This window comes from Mauremys mutica, chromosome 5, assembly GCF_020497125.1.
Source record: "Mauremys mutica isolate MM-2020 ecotype Southern chromosome 5, ASM2049712v1, whole genome shotgun sequence".
NCBI lineage: Eukaryota > Metazoa > Chordata > Testudines > Geoemydidae > Mauremys > Mauremys mutica.
The window spans coordinates 84,700,021-84,717,628 of NC_059076.1; the positions used below are offsets into that span (position 1 = coordinate 84,700,021).

The 17,608-nt window shown below is 42.2% G+C and overlaps 1 protein-coding gene across 3 annotated transcripts in view; it reads left to right on the forward strand.

Annotated features, from left to right (window-relative positions):
- Nucleotides 1-5,545, forward strand: part of LOC123371897 (cytochrome P450 4V2) — a 28,347-nt gene extending 22,802 nt beyond the window's left edge. For all 3 annotated transcript variants that reach the window (XM_045019774.1, XM_045019775.1, XM_045019776.1), the window contains 6 exons: nt 531-657; nt 1,957-2,148; nt 3,129-3,231; nt 3,733-3,867; nt 4,025-4,204; nt 5,234-5,545. In XM_045019774.1, coding sequence (XP_044875709.1) covers nt 531-657; nt 1,957-2,148; nt 3,129-3,231; nt 3,733-3,867; nt 4,025-4,204; nt 5,234-5,406 — 910 coding nt within the window. In that variant the 3' untranslated portion in view covers nt 5,407-5,545. The remainder of the gene's footprint in view (nt 1-530; nt 658-1,956; nt 2,149-3,128; nt 3,232-3,732; nt 3,868-4,024; nt 4,205-5,233) is intronic.
- The last annotated feature ends 12,063 nt before the right edge of the window (nt 5,546-17,608 follow it).

The following is a 17,608-nucleotide window of genomic DNA, read 5'->3' on the forward strand; positions in this document are numbered from 1 at the left end:
TTGGTGGCCACACTTGCGGAGCAGCGCTGCATCGCCAACGCTGCAATCCTTATACCCCAGGCAGAGCAGGAGTACAGCCAGCGCTGCAGCCAGGGAGATGCAGCGCTGTATGTGCCTTGCAAGTGTGGACGGTGACTAAGTTGCAGCGCTGTAAACCCACCACCAGCGCTGCAACTCTCCAGTGTAGCCAAGCCCCAAGAGAAAAAGTTGGCCTTAGGGTTTTTTTTCATAGTGGCAAACTTCTTGGATTAATACTGATTTGTATGGGAAAATAGATTTCACTGGACAGAATCATTTCTATAAATAAAAATGTGAAAAGTATTATAGCTGGTACTGAGCATTATAATTAATTAAAAGTGGATTGAGGGCATCCCTAAAGATTAGACAAAATGGTTTGTGTCAGCTACATCAAGTGGTACTTGCATCATCCTGTCCAGGACCAGGAAATTTAGACCTTATTAGACTCTGGTGGACATGTTGTGAATATGTTTTTAGAAATAAATATTATAATGCTATTTTTGTTACCCTAGGATGAGTGACCTCATTCATCATAGACAGAAGTCTCCTTGGCTTTGGCCTAACTTGATGTACCCTATGTTCCAAGAAGGAAGGGAACATAATAGAAGCCTCAAGATCCTTCACAGTTTTACTGACAACGTAACCAGTTATTCCTTTTTCTATTGTGTTCCCAGCAATGAAGAGAAATAATGTAGTAAATATAGAGATTCCAGATTGTGAATGTGGTGACAGAGAATCAGCCATTGGGAACAACGCCTTATCTGTGGTACATACATAATAGGAGAACTGAATGTTTATGATATTCAGTCCCTAAAGAAATCCTCTGAAGAGGAGAGATAATGTGACTTAGAACTTGTTGCTTGAGTGTTGGTTTTAGCCAATGGGTCCCCCTCACATGGTAATAGTATAACTTAGTTGTAACTGGTGGTAAAAAAAAAAACCACATAGAATCATCCTAATTCCTTTAACATGCAATTTTCTGAACATTTTAAAATAATTGGAGCACTTCACCCTAAGGCCTGTAACAGCTAAAATATTTTAAAATGGCATTCTGCTTTGCTCTGGTGCTTTGTCCAGTACTTAAATATTTCAGTTCAGATCTGAAATTTTGAGAAAATGATAGAAATTTGGACTGCATGGAAAACTTAAATATAAAAACCCCAATGAATACACTTCAGGAAGGAAAAAATACATGGAGATGACCTATTTTTTTATAAAAGTCCACTAGTTTCTCTTAATTTTAAATCCATAGAAGTAACATCTGATTTTAATTCATTTTCTCCAGCTTAACATGGGTTACCAGTCAAATCCTGTCTTTCTTTCTATAACAACTTGATGCTGATTTGCATTCTGTGTGAGGCACTATCACTGTACAGTATTATAATATTGCTTACTACAGACATGGTGTTGAAGACTCAGAATCAAAGCAATGAGCCAGCATGGACCTAAAAACTCAGATTCTACATGATTCACAACCCTGACTTGGGCAAACTCAGTGTACAATAGGAAAACAAATACTAAGGGAAATACTAAGGGGGTGGGTATAGATGTCGCTTAATATCGCCAACCAGCGCATAGTATGGAGTCAGCGGTAGAGTCAGTCTTTAAATATCTGGGATAAAAGTTATTTTAAAGTATGTATATTTTAAAGTACCTGTATTTTAAAGTAGTGGCCACACACTTAGAGGGTGGAATCTAAACTGTTGAAAAAATAATACACTGCTACCTCGATATAACGCCACCTGATATAACACCAATTTGGATATAACGCGTTAAAGCAGTTCTGGGGGGGGGGGGGAAGGGGGGGCTGGTGCACTCCGGTGGATCAAGTCAAGTTCAATATAACACGGTTTCGCCTATAACGTGGTAAGATTTTTTGGTTCCCAAGGACAGCGTTATATTGAGGTAGAGGTGTATATTGATTTATTTATATCTAAGGTTATTGCAGAAAAAGCCCATGAAATAGAGAACCACACACAACAGAAAGATGACTTTGATGACAACTGCGAACAAAGTGGGCCCAAAAGGAGAAGGGCTTTTCTTGATATGCTTCTCAGTACAACTGATGATGAAGGGAACAAACTGAGCTACATGGATATTCGAGAGGAAGTGGATACTTTCATGTTTGAGGTACTCCAACTAAACTGAATGGTCCCAATCTCTTCCCACAATGAATCTCTTTATACTTCTAATCGCTTTTGTTAGCTGTCTTTGGATCCTTTCCATTACACTTATATCGGTTGTGACAGGATGAGTGGAAATGATCACACTGCATCTGGTTCCCTGCTGTACTGCTCCAGTTTTCTGCTGGTGTAAATCTGTACTCCTGGAGACAATGGAATTAATGTTACTGTGGTCGCTATTATTCTATGTCATAATTAGAGAACATTTGATTAAAATTAAGCTTGTACTAAAATCTGTTGCTAGTGAACATTCTCTTGTTTTCTTTAGCATATAGTACCTGAATGGCTGAGTTTTATGTTTGCCATATATAATCTTAGCAAAATTAAATTGCTTTGCCCTCTTCTGATAATTGATGGTAATACTGTATATTTTATCGTAGGATAGGAAAGATAGTAACTAAAAAGTCAGGTATACTTACATTTCATTGTAAAGCGGTGAAGAATGGTAAATGCTCTTCCAAGAGTTGACTGAGGAAAAAATAGTGACTTTAAGATTGCTATATAGTGTTTAAATTATTGTGACTGTTGAGAGAGATTTAGTGAGTCAACAAGTTTATGTCTACAAGGAAGCAATAGCAAACCTCTTCCTCATAGATACTGAAAGTGGAGGAAGACCCTTCACCCAGCCAACATAGAAAAGCTAAGTAATAGAAGAGGGCTGGCAAACGGACTTCTGCTTATTAATTATTATGATTTGCTTCCGTTTTTTTCTTATCTTAGTCTCCATCCATCCTATTACATAACTGGTTATTTCTTGTTCAGTCTTAGGTACCAAATTGTTACATGATTCATATTGTCTTACCCTTTCTTCTGTATCTGTACAGTTAGGCTACACCACTATGATATCCCTAATTCTTTGTATATATTTATCTTCATATGCATGAGGACAATGCAGATCTGAACATCTGAGTAAATCTGTACTTCTAGGGGCATGATACAACAGCTGCTGCTATGAACTGGGCCATCTACTTACTTGGATGCCATCCTGAAGCCCAGAAGAAAGTTCACAGAGAATTGGATGAAGTGTTTGGTAAGTTTCTACTCTTTCCTTGGATGTAGGTGAGATTTTGCATGGTACAGGATATGGTTTACATATTCATTTCTGTGTAGAGGTTTAAAAAGGCAAATAAACCACAGAACTGCCACTGTATGTGCTGTAACTCTTCTGCGGAGAACTCAATGTCACTAGGAGTTGGTTGGATGCTAAGGGAGTGGTGACAAATTTCAGTACTCAGATTGTAGGCTTTTTGGGGCAAGAACCATCTCTTCTATCTTTGTACAGTGCCTAGCACAATGGGGTCCTAGTCCATGACTGGGGCTCTTCAATGCTATCTCAATACAAACAATACATAATAATAGTTTAAGGACATCACAAGAATGAAATAGAGATAAATGATTCAAACCCATAAGTACAGTGGGGCAGTTGTAGTTTGGTCGTTGTTTAAGATAGCTGTGAGCCTCTTAAAATAGCTTGTGTGTTTAATCTGATTAGCACAGTTGTTTCTCACACCACTGTCCTGATTCTGATCAGGGAACTCTGACCGGCCTGTCACAGTGGATGACTTGAAGAAGCTCCGATATCTTGAGTGTGTTGTTAAGGAAGCCCTTCGTCTCTTCCCTTCTGTTCCATTCTTTGCCCGCACCACAAGTGAAGATTGCCATATTAGTAAGTAGTTCTCAGCCTTTTGTGTGTATTCATCATTTTAGGTATGATAAATATCTGCTCCATCAAGGTGGTGCCCGCATCAAGAATTGGTTTTAAGTTTTGTATCCATTTAGAGAAAGCCACTTACTTCACTGGCATGTTGATACTATTTTTGCAGGAGGATTTAAGATACCAAAAGCAACAGAGGTAGTTGTGGTTCCTTACGTACTGCACAGAGAACCGGAGATTTTTCCAGACCCGGAAGAATTTAGGCCTGAGCGATTCTTCCCTGAGAATTCTAAGGGAAGGCACCCATATGCATATGTGCCATTCTCTGCTGGACCCAGAAACTGTATTGGTACGTAGTAAAGTGTACTAGGTCCCATATATGTTTATTTTCTCACCGCTTAGGTGAAGATGCCTTTGCTGTAGTACGCACAACAGAGCCTATGAATTTGAATGGAGATTTCAGGTCTCTGTGGCTGATAACTGCAGCAGAGCAATTTTTACCAGGATCTCACATTTTCATTGTCGCAACATTTTCTCTCTTCCTGTGGGGTTCTTCAGGTGATCTTATTTCTTATACCCATGCTAATTAATTATTGTTTCTAGAGCACCCAAAGAAGTCTGGACGCTTTGGAGACATAAAGATTCCTGCCTAGATAGATGGCAGTCTGAATAATAGACATTGTACAGAGAAGGGGTTGAGGGAATGGTGAGATACAACATAAGACACCTTTTTTAAATCTACATCTCTTTTGAGTTAAATCTTTGGCTAAGGGCTTGTCTGCACTTGAAACACTACAGCAGTGTAGCTGCAGCATTCTGTGTATACACTGCGTTTGCTGATGGGAAGGATTCTCCCCTTAGGATAGGTAATCCATGTCCCCGAGAAGGGGTAGCAAGGGCGACGGAAGAATTCTTCCGTCGACCTAGCACTGGCTACCCCGGGGGTTAGGTTGGTATAGCTGCGTTTCTCAGGGAAGTGGATTTTTCACACCCCTGAGAGATGAAGCTATACTGATGTAAATTTCTAGTGTAGACTTGGGCGAATTGTCTGGTCCGTGACCCTTGTCAATTTGCTTAGTTCTTTTTTTTATTTCTATTTTTTTGACTCTCCTCTTTTCTTGTCAACCTTTGATCATCTGCCTAATTCCTCCCCCCTCTATCACACCAGCACACTCTATTTTTAGGATAAATAAATAGACATAATTCTGTCCTTCCTCCTGTGCGTGCACATCCATTCAACCCTAAATTTGGCCCATATTGGTTTATAATCTGTGACACGAGATGCACAGTTATTCCCATGCTGCATTTTGTGGGAAACCTTTGACATGCAATTACGAGTACTAAACTACTACTGTTTCTGTTCCAATTTAACCTGAAGGCCAACGCTTTGCACAGATGGAAGAGAAAGCTGTTCTAGCCATCATCCTACGGCACTTTTGGGTGGAAACAAGTCAAGAGCGAGAAGGGCTTGGCCTCGTGGGAGAACTAATACTTCGCCCACATAAGGGCATCTGGATCCAACTGAAGAGGAGAAGAAAGGGTGTGTCATAAGAAGAAAGCTCACAAGGATTTTAGATCTTAAAACGTGCTATAATAATCTCAGCTAGCAGCTGATTCTTCTTGAGATTTATGTAAATCTCTGCATTTTAAATGATTGTAACCATTTATAAAGGAACTCAGTATCAAATTACTAGAAGGGGTTTTTCTTGTTCAGTTTCTGTTTCTGGCACTTTGTTCACACAGCAATCCTCACCAAATGAGCTTCTTTCCTTAGGATGCAATGAAAACGGAGGTAGTGTCGATCGTAACCTCCCTCCCTTAATAGAGCAGGTACTGGAGAACAAGGTGGGGATTCTGTATCTGGCTGGCCTGTGCACAAAATGAGAAGTTTGGTTGCCAGCACAAATAATCATTTACAAAGGAACTAAGTATCAAATTATTAGAAGAGGTTTTTCTTGTTGTTCAGTTACTGTTTCTGGCACTTTATTCACACAACAATCCTCACCACATGAGCTTCTTTCCTTAGGATACAATGAAAACAGAGGTAGTGTCGAGCGTAACCACCCTCCCTTAACAGAGCAGGAACTGGAGGACAAGGTGGGGATTCTGTATCTGCCTAGTCTGTGCACAAAATGAGAAGTTTGGTTGCCAGCACAAATAACTAATAATTTGGCATGCAGGGCCAACATCTGTTGCAATACCCAGGTCCTGTGGAAAAACAAGTATGTTGATCATGTAATTAAAGACTGTATCGTACTTAGAGCTGCATGAATAATGGATTTGTAAGTTTGCTGGCAATTCAAAAAAAATGACAAAAACCATTTTGTTTTGGATTGAACCATTAATGAAATTATTCAGCGTATTGAACAGTCAACAAATTTTAAGTTGGGCCAAAACAAAATGTTTTGAGCTGAAAATTTTCATTCTAGTTTTGGGCCTTTTTATAAAAACAAAGCCTGGATTCACGAGAGGTGGTGGGAAAGAGCTTCCTAGTAACCTTTAGACGAGGGATTTGGGTACTTTTGTAGGATGTGGGAGACTCGGATTCATTTCTCTCCCTTCCTGATCATAGAATCATAGAATATCAGGTTTGGAAGGGACCTCAGGAAGTCATCTAGTCCAACCCCCTGCTCAAAGCAGGACCAATCCCCAACTAAATCATCCCAGCCAGGGCTTTGTTAAGCCTGACCTTAAAAATCTCTAAGGAATGAGATTCCACCACCTCCCTAGGTAACCCATTCCAATGCTTCACCACCCTCCTAGTGAAAAAGTTTTGCTAATATCCAATCTAAACCTCCCCCAGTGCAACTTGAGTCCGTTACTCCTTGTTCTGTCATCTGATACCACTGAGAACAGTCTAGATCCATCCTCTTTGGAACCCCCTTTCAGGTAGTTGAAAGCAGCTATCAAATCCCCCCTCATTCTTCTCTTCTGCAGACTAAACAATCCCAGTTCCCTCAGCCTCTCCTCATAAGTCATGTGCTCCAGCCCCCTCATCATTTTTGTTGCCTTCCGCTGGACTCTTTCCAATTTTTCCACATCCTTCTTGTAGTGTGGGGCCCAAAACTGGACACAGTACTCCAGATGATGCCTCACAATGTCGAATAGAGGGGAATGATCATGTCCCTTGATCTGCTGGCAGTGGCCCCACTTATACAGCCCAAAATGCTGTTAGCCTTCTTGGTAAAAAGGGCACATTGTTGACTCATATCCAGCTTCTTGTCCACTGTAACCCCTAGGTCCTTTTCTGCAGAACTGCTGCCTAGCCATTCGGTCCCTAGTCTGTAGCAATGCATGGGATTCTTCCATCCCAAGTGCAGAACTCTGCACTTGTCCTTGTTGAACCTCATCAGATTTCTTTTGGCCTAATCCTCTAATTTGTCTAGGTCCCTCTGTATCCTGTCCCTACCGTCCAACGTATCTACCACTCCTCCAAGTTTAGTGTTATCTGCAAACTTGCTGAGGGTGCAGTCCACTCCATCCTCTAGATCATTAATGAAGATATTGAACATTAATGAAGATATTGAACAAAACCGACCCCAGGACCGACCCTTGGGGCACTCCTCTTGATACTGGCTGCCAACTAGACATGGAGCCACTACCTGTTGAGCCCAACGATCTAGTCAGCTTTCTATCCACCTTACTGTCCATTCATCCAACCCAGACCTCTTTAACTTGCCTACAAGAATACTGTGGGAGACTGTATCAAAAGCTTTGCTAAAGTCAAGGAATAACACGTCCACTGCTTTCCCCTCAGCCGCAGAGCCAGTTATTGATATAGAGAATGTATTTAACTTCACAGATACTCTCCACATTCAGGGAAGTGTCCTAGCTTCTGAGCTATGGTGCAGGGTTTGGGCTATGGGGTCATTGTCTGGCTTTTCTCTAGCCTATGATTATCCATTGTCATCATGAATGACTAGGAATTGCAACCTGTCTTGACACAGCTGAGCAGCTGGACGTCTGAACCCTAGCAGGAGCCTCAGTCTAGGCGGTCTCCCTCCTATCTTATCTGATCTGGTAGGCATGCTTACTCACTGTCTTCCAGATTGTACCCCACACAAAACACAGCTGAGGGAGGTGCTGCTGCCCCCATCCCAGACCCTAAGAGTTAGAGCACTCACTAGAGATGGGGAAGATATGGATTCATATCCCCACTTTGCCTGCTTCAAAGCAGACATCTGAATCCCCCCCTCCATTTCTCATCTTGTAGGTGAGTGCCCAAAGCCCCAGGCTACAGGGTAGGGTATTCTGGTGAGGTTGTCTTTCAGTGTCTCCTGATGAAGCTGTTCCACTTGTATAACATACTTAAGTATTCATTGGCGCTGGGACTGTAGCTGGGGTCACCCAGGTGAGTGCTCTAGTCCCTGGGCTATCGAGTCATTCTCACTGTCTTTCAGGCCCAATATCCCTTTAAGGGCTGGGGACTTAGGCATTTCCCACTGGCTTGCTTATGTGGCTCCCTGCTCAGCTTGCTGGATTTTATGAATCCCCTTCTTAGCCACTTAGCTCTCCCCAGGCATGAGGTGGCAGGGCCCTAAACCTCAGGCATTATAACACCAAATCTAAATCCCCGTATTGAACCTAGGCCCATATCTTCAAAAGTATTTAGGTACCTAATTCTAACTGATTTTCCTGAGAGTTAGGCAGCTAAATATCTTTAAGGAGCTGGTTCCTAGCCCCTACGTGCCACCAATGGGTGTGAGTCTCCTGCAAGAGCGAGGAATCATTTAGGTGAGTTGTGCCCAGATAATCTTAGCAGGCAATCCACTCCCTATGCTGCAGAGGAAGGCAAAACCCCACCAAGGTCCCTGCCTATCTGACCTAGAGAAAATTCCTTCCTGACCCCAAATGTGACAATCAGTTTAACCCTGAGCCTGTGAGAAAGACACACCAGCCAGGCAGGTGAGAAAAAGGATTTTCTCTGTACCATCTCAGATGACTGGTCCAACCTGTCCTATGTCTTGTCTCCAGGTGTGGCCAATTCTTGATGCTTCATAGGAAGGCATAAAAAACCCCAAAATACATCTGGCCAACTATGCATCAGGGAAACAGATTCTTTTCTGGCCACAGTAGGTGACCAACTGGAACATGAGAGCTGATTATAGTCATTGTCTTAATGCAGAGCTGCAAGTGTTATGAGCATGTTGAAGCAGTGCAGTAATCGTATTGTTTTCATGGCCCATAAAGGAAGGGCATGAACAGGGCATTCATAAAATTCATAGATTCCAAAACCAGAAGGGACTACCATGACCATGCAGCCCACCCATTCAAACACATAGGCCATACAATTTCTCCCAGAAGCTGGACTAAAGCATATCTCTTGAAAACATGTCTAATCTCACTTTAAAGACTCTAAGTGATTGTGAATTGACCTAAGGAATTGCATCCTATTTCAAGGTTAAATTGTCTCACTGCATTCTAGCAACTGGATCTTGTTATGCCTGTGTCAGCATAATTGAAAAACTCCCCACTATCAGATATCTTTTCCATGGGTAAGTACCTAAGCACAGCCATCAAAACACTTCTCAACCTTCCCATCAAAAAGTTTGTGATAGGCAGAGCTTGTCTCAGGGGTCACCCTCAGGCAGTTTCAGAGCCCCTTTCCCCTTTCAAAGGTCTTTTTGGGTTTTGGTAAAGCTGTTTGGGTGGCAAAGGCTTGCCAGCTGTTTCCCTCCCAGCTACTCTGTAATGAGAGTCAGCTGCTTCTAAAGCACAGTTTCTTTATTCCTGGTCGGGGTGACCCGTCCATATAGGTGAACTAGGCGGTGTCAAGTTAAACAGGGTGCCAAATTCGAGGAAAAAAATCAAATAAAGAAAAAGAAAAAAAAATGAAAAAATACAAATATAATAACAAAGATGTAATTATTTCAATTCCTGTGCGCAAATGGAGGAATATGAATTATAATTAATTTCTCTACATTTCTGAGAATTTATTAATATGTCAAATCTTTTATTTACTGCAAAAATAAATATTTTAGTGATTTTTTTTTCAATTTGCAACGTAGGGTCAAGATGACCCACTCTGCAATTTTGATAAGCAATAACTCAGCCACAATGAAACACATCTGCCAGCAGCAAGAGCTGCAATGCTAGTGACATCTAACTCGAATATACATCAAGGTCGCATAGCTGGAAATTCATGTAGAGCGGAGATATTGCAAGTTGATACATGTCAAACGGTCATTTTAACACACGTCACAGGTAGATGGTTACGAATCAAGTGAATACTGTGGAAAATTGTGTTTCGTGGTGCCAAAGAATAAAGAATAACATCTTTCAGCATTATAAATCCAAAATGTGAGTATCTTTAAGCATTATTAAACCTTAGTATTATTATCAGGCTGTATAATTATGAACTTTTCTTTGTTATACCTGGTTCACATGTAATTAGGTCCATACAAGAAAAGTAACAGAGTTAATGCTTAATAGACTACGAAAGTGATGATGTCACACTCCAAGCAGGTAACCATGAGGAAGGGGATTACTTTCCAAACAACTGGTGTTGGGTTATAATGTTGAAAAAGGTCATTTTGTTTCCATGTAAATGCGGTAACTAACTGTTTTAAATAGGTAAGTGAGTGTATGTTACTAATCATTGAACCTTTAAGCAGTGAAAAGATGTGTTGGGATGTCTGCAATGTGGTCTAAATCGCCAACTATGTGATGGGTGTGTCAGCCATCCTTAACGCTATAATGCTTGCAGTCGGGAGCACAGTTTTTGGTACATCACTTACTGAAAATGTTTCAAAGGACTGGAAAAGCATATCTTCAATTCTCTCTTCACATGAAACGAGTACAGAACATTTGGAATGTTTTCAAAATTGGAAAGAACTTGAATTATGATTGAAAAAAAGGAAAAACTATCGATGAAGAAAATTTATGTGTGATCAAGGAAAAAGAAGACTATTGGCAACTGTGATGGACTCAGGCCAGAAGGATATAAGAGGGTAGTGGAAGGCGGGTATATCAGCCTCAGAATGAGCAGGTCCCCGTTCCCTGGATAGCCAAACAAGGGCTACTCCAGGCCAATCAAGACACCTGACGCCAATTTAACCAGTTAAGGTCGTTAGGCTAATGCCAGCACCTGACCTCAATTAACTGAGAAAGAGTTAAGGCTGTTAGGCTAATGGAGACAGCTGGAACCAATTAAGGTCCCACTTATACTGCTTTAAAAGCTCTCCTTTCCAGTTCTCTCGAGAGGAGCCCAGGTGAAAGGAGCTGGAGGAGAGGAAGCATTACTGAGCCCTGAGGTAAGGGTGAAGCTTGGAAAAGGGGAGCACGGGGAAGTGGCCCAGGGAATCAAACCAGTGTCAGTGAAGGAGGGAAGCTTATAACAGATGCTACCATTAGGGTCCCTGGGCTGGAACCCAGAGTAGAGGGTGGGCCCGGGTTTCCCCCGCCCTCCCCCCGCATGATCTACAGAGATCCCTTTCAAAGGGGAAACAGACTTTGGTCCAAGCAGGAGACCAAACAGTGCCTACGGAGCTCTAAGGAGCAACAGAGACTGTGGGTATTCCACCTTCCCACCTCCCATACTGGCCTGTGATGAAAATAGCTCAATAAGTTGTAACCTCTGCCACCATACCGGGAGAGGGCGGTCATCTTGAGGACCTTAGTGAGCTTCTGAGGCCACTGTATCTGCCAGGAAGCACGGGACCCACCAATACAGGCTTGGAGCTTTTTCACACAACAAATATTAGAGCGTCTGATTGCTTTAGTGAGAGTTCTCGGTGGGCAAAATTTAGCATTCTGCGGCCATGGTATAAATGAAAAATTATACACACCAGGTAATGGAAACTTTTTAAAATTTGTTGAATACCTAGCTTTGTTTGATCCAGTCATGAAGGAGCATCTACGTAAAATAACTGATCATGAAACACAGGTTCATTACTCAGGAAAAAATATGCAGAATGAACTGATTCAAATCCTAGCAAATGCCATTAAAAAGAAAATGGTAGAAGCTGCCCATTCTGCAAAATACTTTTCAATAATACTGGACTGTACACCAGATGGGAGTCATGTTGAACAAATGATGATGATCATTCATTTTGTGGATATGGAAAAGTCTGCAGATGAAGATAATGTTGAAGTGCTCATAAAGGAACAGTTTTGTGAAGGAGACCACTGAAGGAGACGACAGGAGCATTTATGGCTGAAACTATTCTACAAAAGCTTGAAACAATGTCATTATCTGTTGAATACTTATGTGGCCCAGGTTGTGATAATGGGAGTAATATGAAGGGTAAAGACAATGGTGTGCAAAGGAGAATGATGGAAATCAGTTCTAGGGCCTTTTTTGTTCCTTGCACTGTGCATTCTCTGAATTTGGTTGTCAATGATGCTCCTAGATGCTGCTTGGAGGCAAGCAGTTTCTCTGACCTGGTGCAATGTGTTTATGTGTTTTTTCTCAGGCTCAACATGCCGTTGAGAGATTCTGACTCGCTATGTGAATTCTCTAACTGTGAAACCACTTAGTCAGATAAGATAAGAGAGTCACAGAGATGCTTTGAAGCCTCTTTGATATGAACTTGGAAACATTTATGATGCCCTAATTGAAGTTTCTGATGATACTACCTTTACTGGATCATCTGGCAATACGGCACGTTCAGATGCAGAAGCTCTTGCAAATGGCCTTTCCAAGTTCAAATTTGTGACTTCACACATTTTGTGGTATAATATCCTTTTCAATATTAACCTCACTAGTAAGCAGCTTAAGGAAAAGAACTTGAACATACATTCTGCTATTCAAAAACTGCAGCAAACTAAAAACATTCTGGAGGAATTCAGAAGTGATGAAGGGTTCAAAAGAACACTGGTAGATTCGAGCTTGAGCCAGTTTGCACTCGGCAAAAGAAATAGCAGTTTTCGTATGAAGGACGAGCCAGAGCCATTCAGAACCCAAAACAAAGGTTCAAAGTGAATTTCTACTTTGTAGTCCTTGATACTGCTCGGTTTCACTCGGTTGACAAAAGATTTCAACAGATGCAGCAGCTAGAGTCAGTATTTGGCTTTCTATATGATATCCACAGCTTGCAAAAGAAAACAGCAAAACAGATAAGAGAATTTTGTATAAAAATGGAGTTGGCATTGACTCATGAAAATTCAAAAGACATTGATGCTACAGCTTTGTGTAGTGAGCTTCAGGCTTTTTCAAGACGACTTAGGAAACATTCCACTCCTGAAGAAGTACTGAAGTTTGTTTGTGAAAATAAACTCTCAGACAGTTTTCCAACTTTGCTAGTTTCCGTAGCTAGTGGGGAATGTAGCTTCTCAAAGTTAAAATTGATAAAAACATATCTGCGTTCAACAATGGTGCCATAATGTCAATAGAGTATGAAATAGCTGGAAAACTGATTCTAAAAGAACTAGTGACAGAATTTTCAAAACTTAAAGCAAGAAAAGTCATGTTTTATGAGCACAGAGTGTTTTTTATTTGGAGTGTTTTGTAAATACAGGTTAAAGTTCATTGAAGAGTTTTCTTATTTCTTTCTATATTGGATGTGGTGGTTTTGGGAGTTAAAGCAGGATAGTGTAATGGATGATTTTGGATTTGTAATAATAAAAATTATAATCAACATTTTAATGCATTTTTATTTGAAACCAGACTGAAAAATCATCTAGCTGTCGTGTACAAATCTATTCTGAAAATTTCATGTCTCTGTTTTATCTGATCTTAGAAACATTGGTTGGACAGATGGACAAACCGAATAATTAAGCCTCTATTTAAAAAAAAAAATGCTTAATAAACATTAAAAGGAAAAAAGGGGCAAAATGTTTCTCAGTTTATCAAAAACCTGAGCCTTTATCAGCCCCCCGCCCCTCCCGAGCGCCGCGCCGCCCAAGTCCCCGCCCCTCCCGAGCGCCGCGCCGCCCAAGTCCCCGCCCCTCCCGAGCGCCGCGCCGCCCAAGTCCCCGCCCCTCCCGAGCGCCGCGCCGCCCAAGTCCCCGCCCCTCCCGAGCGCCGCGCCGCCCAAGTCCCCGCCCCTCCCGAGCGCCACGCCGCCCAAGTCCTCGCCCCCCCCAAGCGCCACGCCGCCCAAGTCCCCGCCCCCCTCCCAGCACCACTAGGTCGTGCCTTCCATTGACTTCAGTAGGCTTTGGATCAAGCCCAGTGAGCACACTGTAGCATTTTATCCCAAATACGTTCCATTGGCTGCTGTTGTACTATTCTGTATAATGAGCGGCTGGCAATAACCATTGTTTTATAAATCAATTGCATAGAATAGGAGGTGTACCAGCTGCTTTAAAAACATGTAAGAAGACATGATTCCATCTCCAAGTACCTTACAGAGCTATGGGCTAAATTGTCACTAGCTCTAAGTGCCTGTGCATAGGTGGAAGGGAGTGTAAGATATCATCTTGTTCTCTTGCATGGGATACTTATTCCACTAGTTGCAGCCCAAGAGGGAAGCAGGAGGAGGTGGGAAAAGGTCAGGGACTTGGCTCTGCACCCTCAATGCACTGGCCAGAGTGGTTGTTAAAGAACACTGCACCAGTTGAGGCCTGTCATAGTTTTCTACTTCCCTGGAGCAGAGAATAGCTCAGAGGCCTGTGATATGCAAGAGGTCAGACTAGATGATTTGGGCTTAAACTCTATCTTGGCCAAGATTTTCCAAAGCAATTTATGATTTTGGTTGCCTCAGTTTTTGGGGCATGATTTCAGAGTGCTCAGCAGTCTATGAGAGTCAAGCCCCATTTAAAGTGTCTCCAGCTGAGCTCCAAAAAGTTGAGGCTATCATGACTTTGTTTCAGTGCGACCTATGGAATGAAACTTGCTCCCCTTGGCTTGGGTCTCAGCCCAGCCCATCCCGCTTTATATATTCTTTTTGCATTTAGACACATGATTTTTTTTAAGATACTATTCTGGTCTCCTTACCTTTGTGTGTATGCATTTAATTTGGCTTGCACTAACAATTTCCTCCTATGGAGAACTATAAGAAGTATGCTTTGATGAGGATCCCAATAAGCATCTTGTATCTTCTGGGCTTAGCTGTGCAGTGAAACCAAGCCACTAACCTAATCATTAGCTTCACCTAAGCACCCTAGTCTCTTCTCTGCCTGTTGGTAGAACATGTGGTACATCAAAGTGTATTGTTGAAAGGAACCCCACCAAAATGAATCTGGTAAGGGTAAGTGCTAATTACCCATGTAGTCTTTCAGGCAAGTGTCACCATGCACATTGTTTATTTACAGAAGTGGAATGCAGAGAAGAGCTTGGATCAGATTTTCAGATGTACTGAACTCTGGGAGCAAGTGGCTGCCACCAAAAGGTCAAGAGTGGATGTCAACAAATTTTAAGGGATTTTGAATGGCCTTGACCTGCAAAAAGTTTAAATTTTTTTGGTTAACATAATAATAGGTTTCAACAAGGTGGGAAAACTATGGCCAGGTTTGAGCCCTTCAGTTCTCACAATAGGGTCCAAAATTCTGATGACTATTCAGGCATATTTTATAACATGTTGTTTTACAATACACTGTTTCAGTAGGTTTAATTGTTAATATCCATTGTGAGGAAGAACGTTCCCTCTGCAAGGGGCTGATTCCATTTTTGACACCATCTCCTGCTGCGACCCTGATGGAGTTCCCTAGGCAAAACTTTTCAAACTGGGTGGCCTAGAGTTAGGCACCTAGTTCTATAAGGGCTTGATCCTGTGCAGATTGAGGTCAATGGCAAACCTTTCACTGACTTTAATGGTGCAGGATCAGGCCTTAAGTGCTGAGTACCCACAGCTTTCACTGATTTCTGCTTAATGCCAGTTGCAGGATTTGGTCAGTGTAGGGAATCCACAAAACTAAGAACATCCATAGCAGTTTAAAATGCCTTTTTTGTCACTTACCTTTTATTGAGCTCACTAACTTGCAGTGGTTTCTTTATCCAATGGTAAGGCATGTGCAATAGTAATGAGACAAAAACTCATGCACTTTTGAGTACAGATACTGTATAGTGATCTGCATACTTTATAGAGGTGCCTACAATCATTAGTCTCTTAGGGTATGGCTACACTGGCGATTTGCAGCGCTGGAAAGCCTCCACCAGCGCTGCAATTAGTAAGTGGCCACACCTGCAGGGCACTTCCAGCGCTGCAACTCCCTGGCTGCAGCGCTGGCCGTACACCTCACTCAGCATGGGGAATAAGGATTCCAGCGCTGGTGCTGCAGCGTTGGTCATCAAGTGTGGCCACACACCAGCACTGTGATTGGCCTCCAGGGTATAAGGTGTATCCCAGAATGCTTTTATAAATTACTCTCTTTGTTTTGTTGTGAACGAGCTCCGATCGGAGCTCCGAACAAACAGAGCTCCTGTTTGCTGTGATCATCTGTACCTGGCTGTAAACAATCAAATGAGAGGCAGGCAGGGAGAGTGAATGAAACAGAACGGAGCCGATCGGAGCTCCGTTGAACTGCTAATCTAAAAAAACAAACACTGATCACAGCAAACAGGAGCTATCTGTACCTGGCTGTGAACGATCAAATGAGAGGCAGGGGAAACAGCGTTGGATGCAGGGTTCGCAAACATTTTGTGATTTTTCCAATCTCTCTCTTCCCCACTCCCTGTCACAGTACACCACAGGGAGTGAGTGAAACAGCGGGGAGTCCGTGTTGGAGGCAGGCTGTTTGCAATTAAGAGTTAAGACTAAGGGCTCATGAACATTTTGTGATTTTTCCAATCCAGGAAGCTAACACACAGTGTTGGCTCCAAAAATCCACTCTATCTTCCCCGCTCCCTGTCACAGTACACCACCCTCCACCCCCCTCTTTTGAAAAGCACGTTGTTGCACTTGAATGCTGGGATAGCTGCCCATAATGCAGCACTCCCAACAGCGCTGCTAATACTGCAAATGTGGCCACACACCAGCGCTGGTAGCTGTGAGTGTGGCCACACACCAGCGCTGCTCCTACACAGCTGGATGACCAGCGCTGCAAACCGTAAGTGTAGCCATACCCTTAGAAAACTTGGCTGTCTATCTTACTCAAAAGCAATCGATACCACACCTCACAGACAGGGGAAAAGAAGAATATATGTTTGGAATCCAAGTAGCCATAATCCCTTGGGTAATGCTGGGCCTACGTGCTCCCATAAAAGAAGTATTATGCTGAAGCAGGCAAGATTATGCAAAAAGGAAAATATTGTGTAACTGGGTCACCAGCTTTGATAGTCTGTTGCACCATCTTTCCCTATAGAATGCTGGAGGCTGTCACATGTAGGGATCTGTGAAGTTAGCATGTCATAACACAAATGACAGGATGACTTGGATATGTCCCATGTACTCACTATTTTGTATTAGCAGATTGCATTGCTGTGGAATGCAGACAACTAAACTGCAGTGTGTTAATGTGTTAGTATACTGGGATAAAGTAACCAGGTGAAGAAATTTGCCTTGCTGATCCTTTGTTGCTGTGTCTTTGTGCCTTTTATGAATGACTGAATAACCTTTGGACAGCCTGAGTAGTTGTATGATCAAACTATTACCATCATATACTGATATCAGAACTGTGTCTTAACATTCAGGTAATGCCGCTAACTGCATAAAAATAGTTGATATGGGAACCCTGTACAAATAGAAGCCACTAAAAGTTGCTCTTATGTCAGGGAGTGATACTGTGTTTAATCAATGCTCCATGGTCATCTGTCCAGTGGGAAATGTTTATAGGTTGGGAATTTTTGGGTGTTTCATGATTAATTTGGTGTTCTTATGTTCAGGGACCAAATGGAAAACCGGAGAACAAAAATTAAGGTTGGGTCAAACTG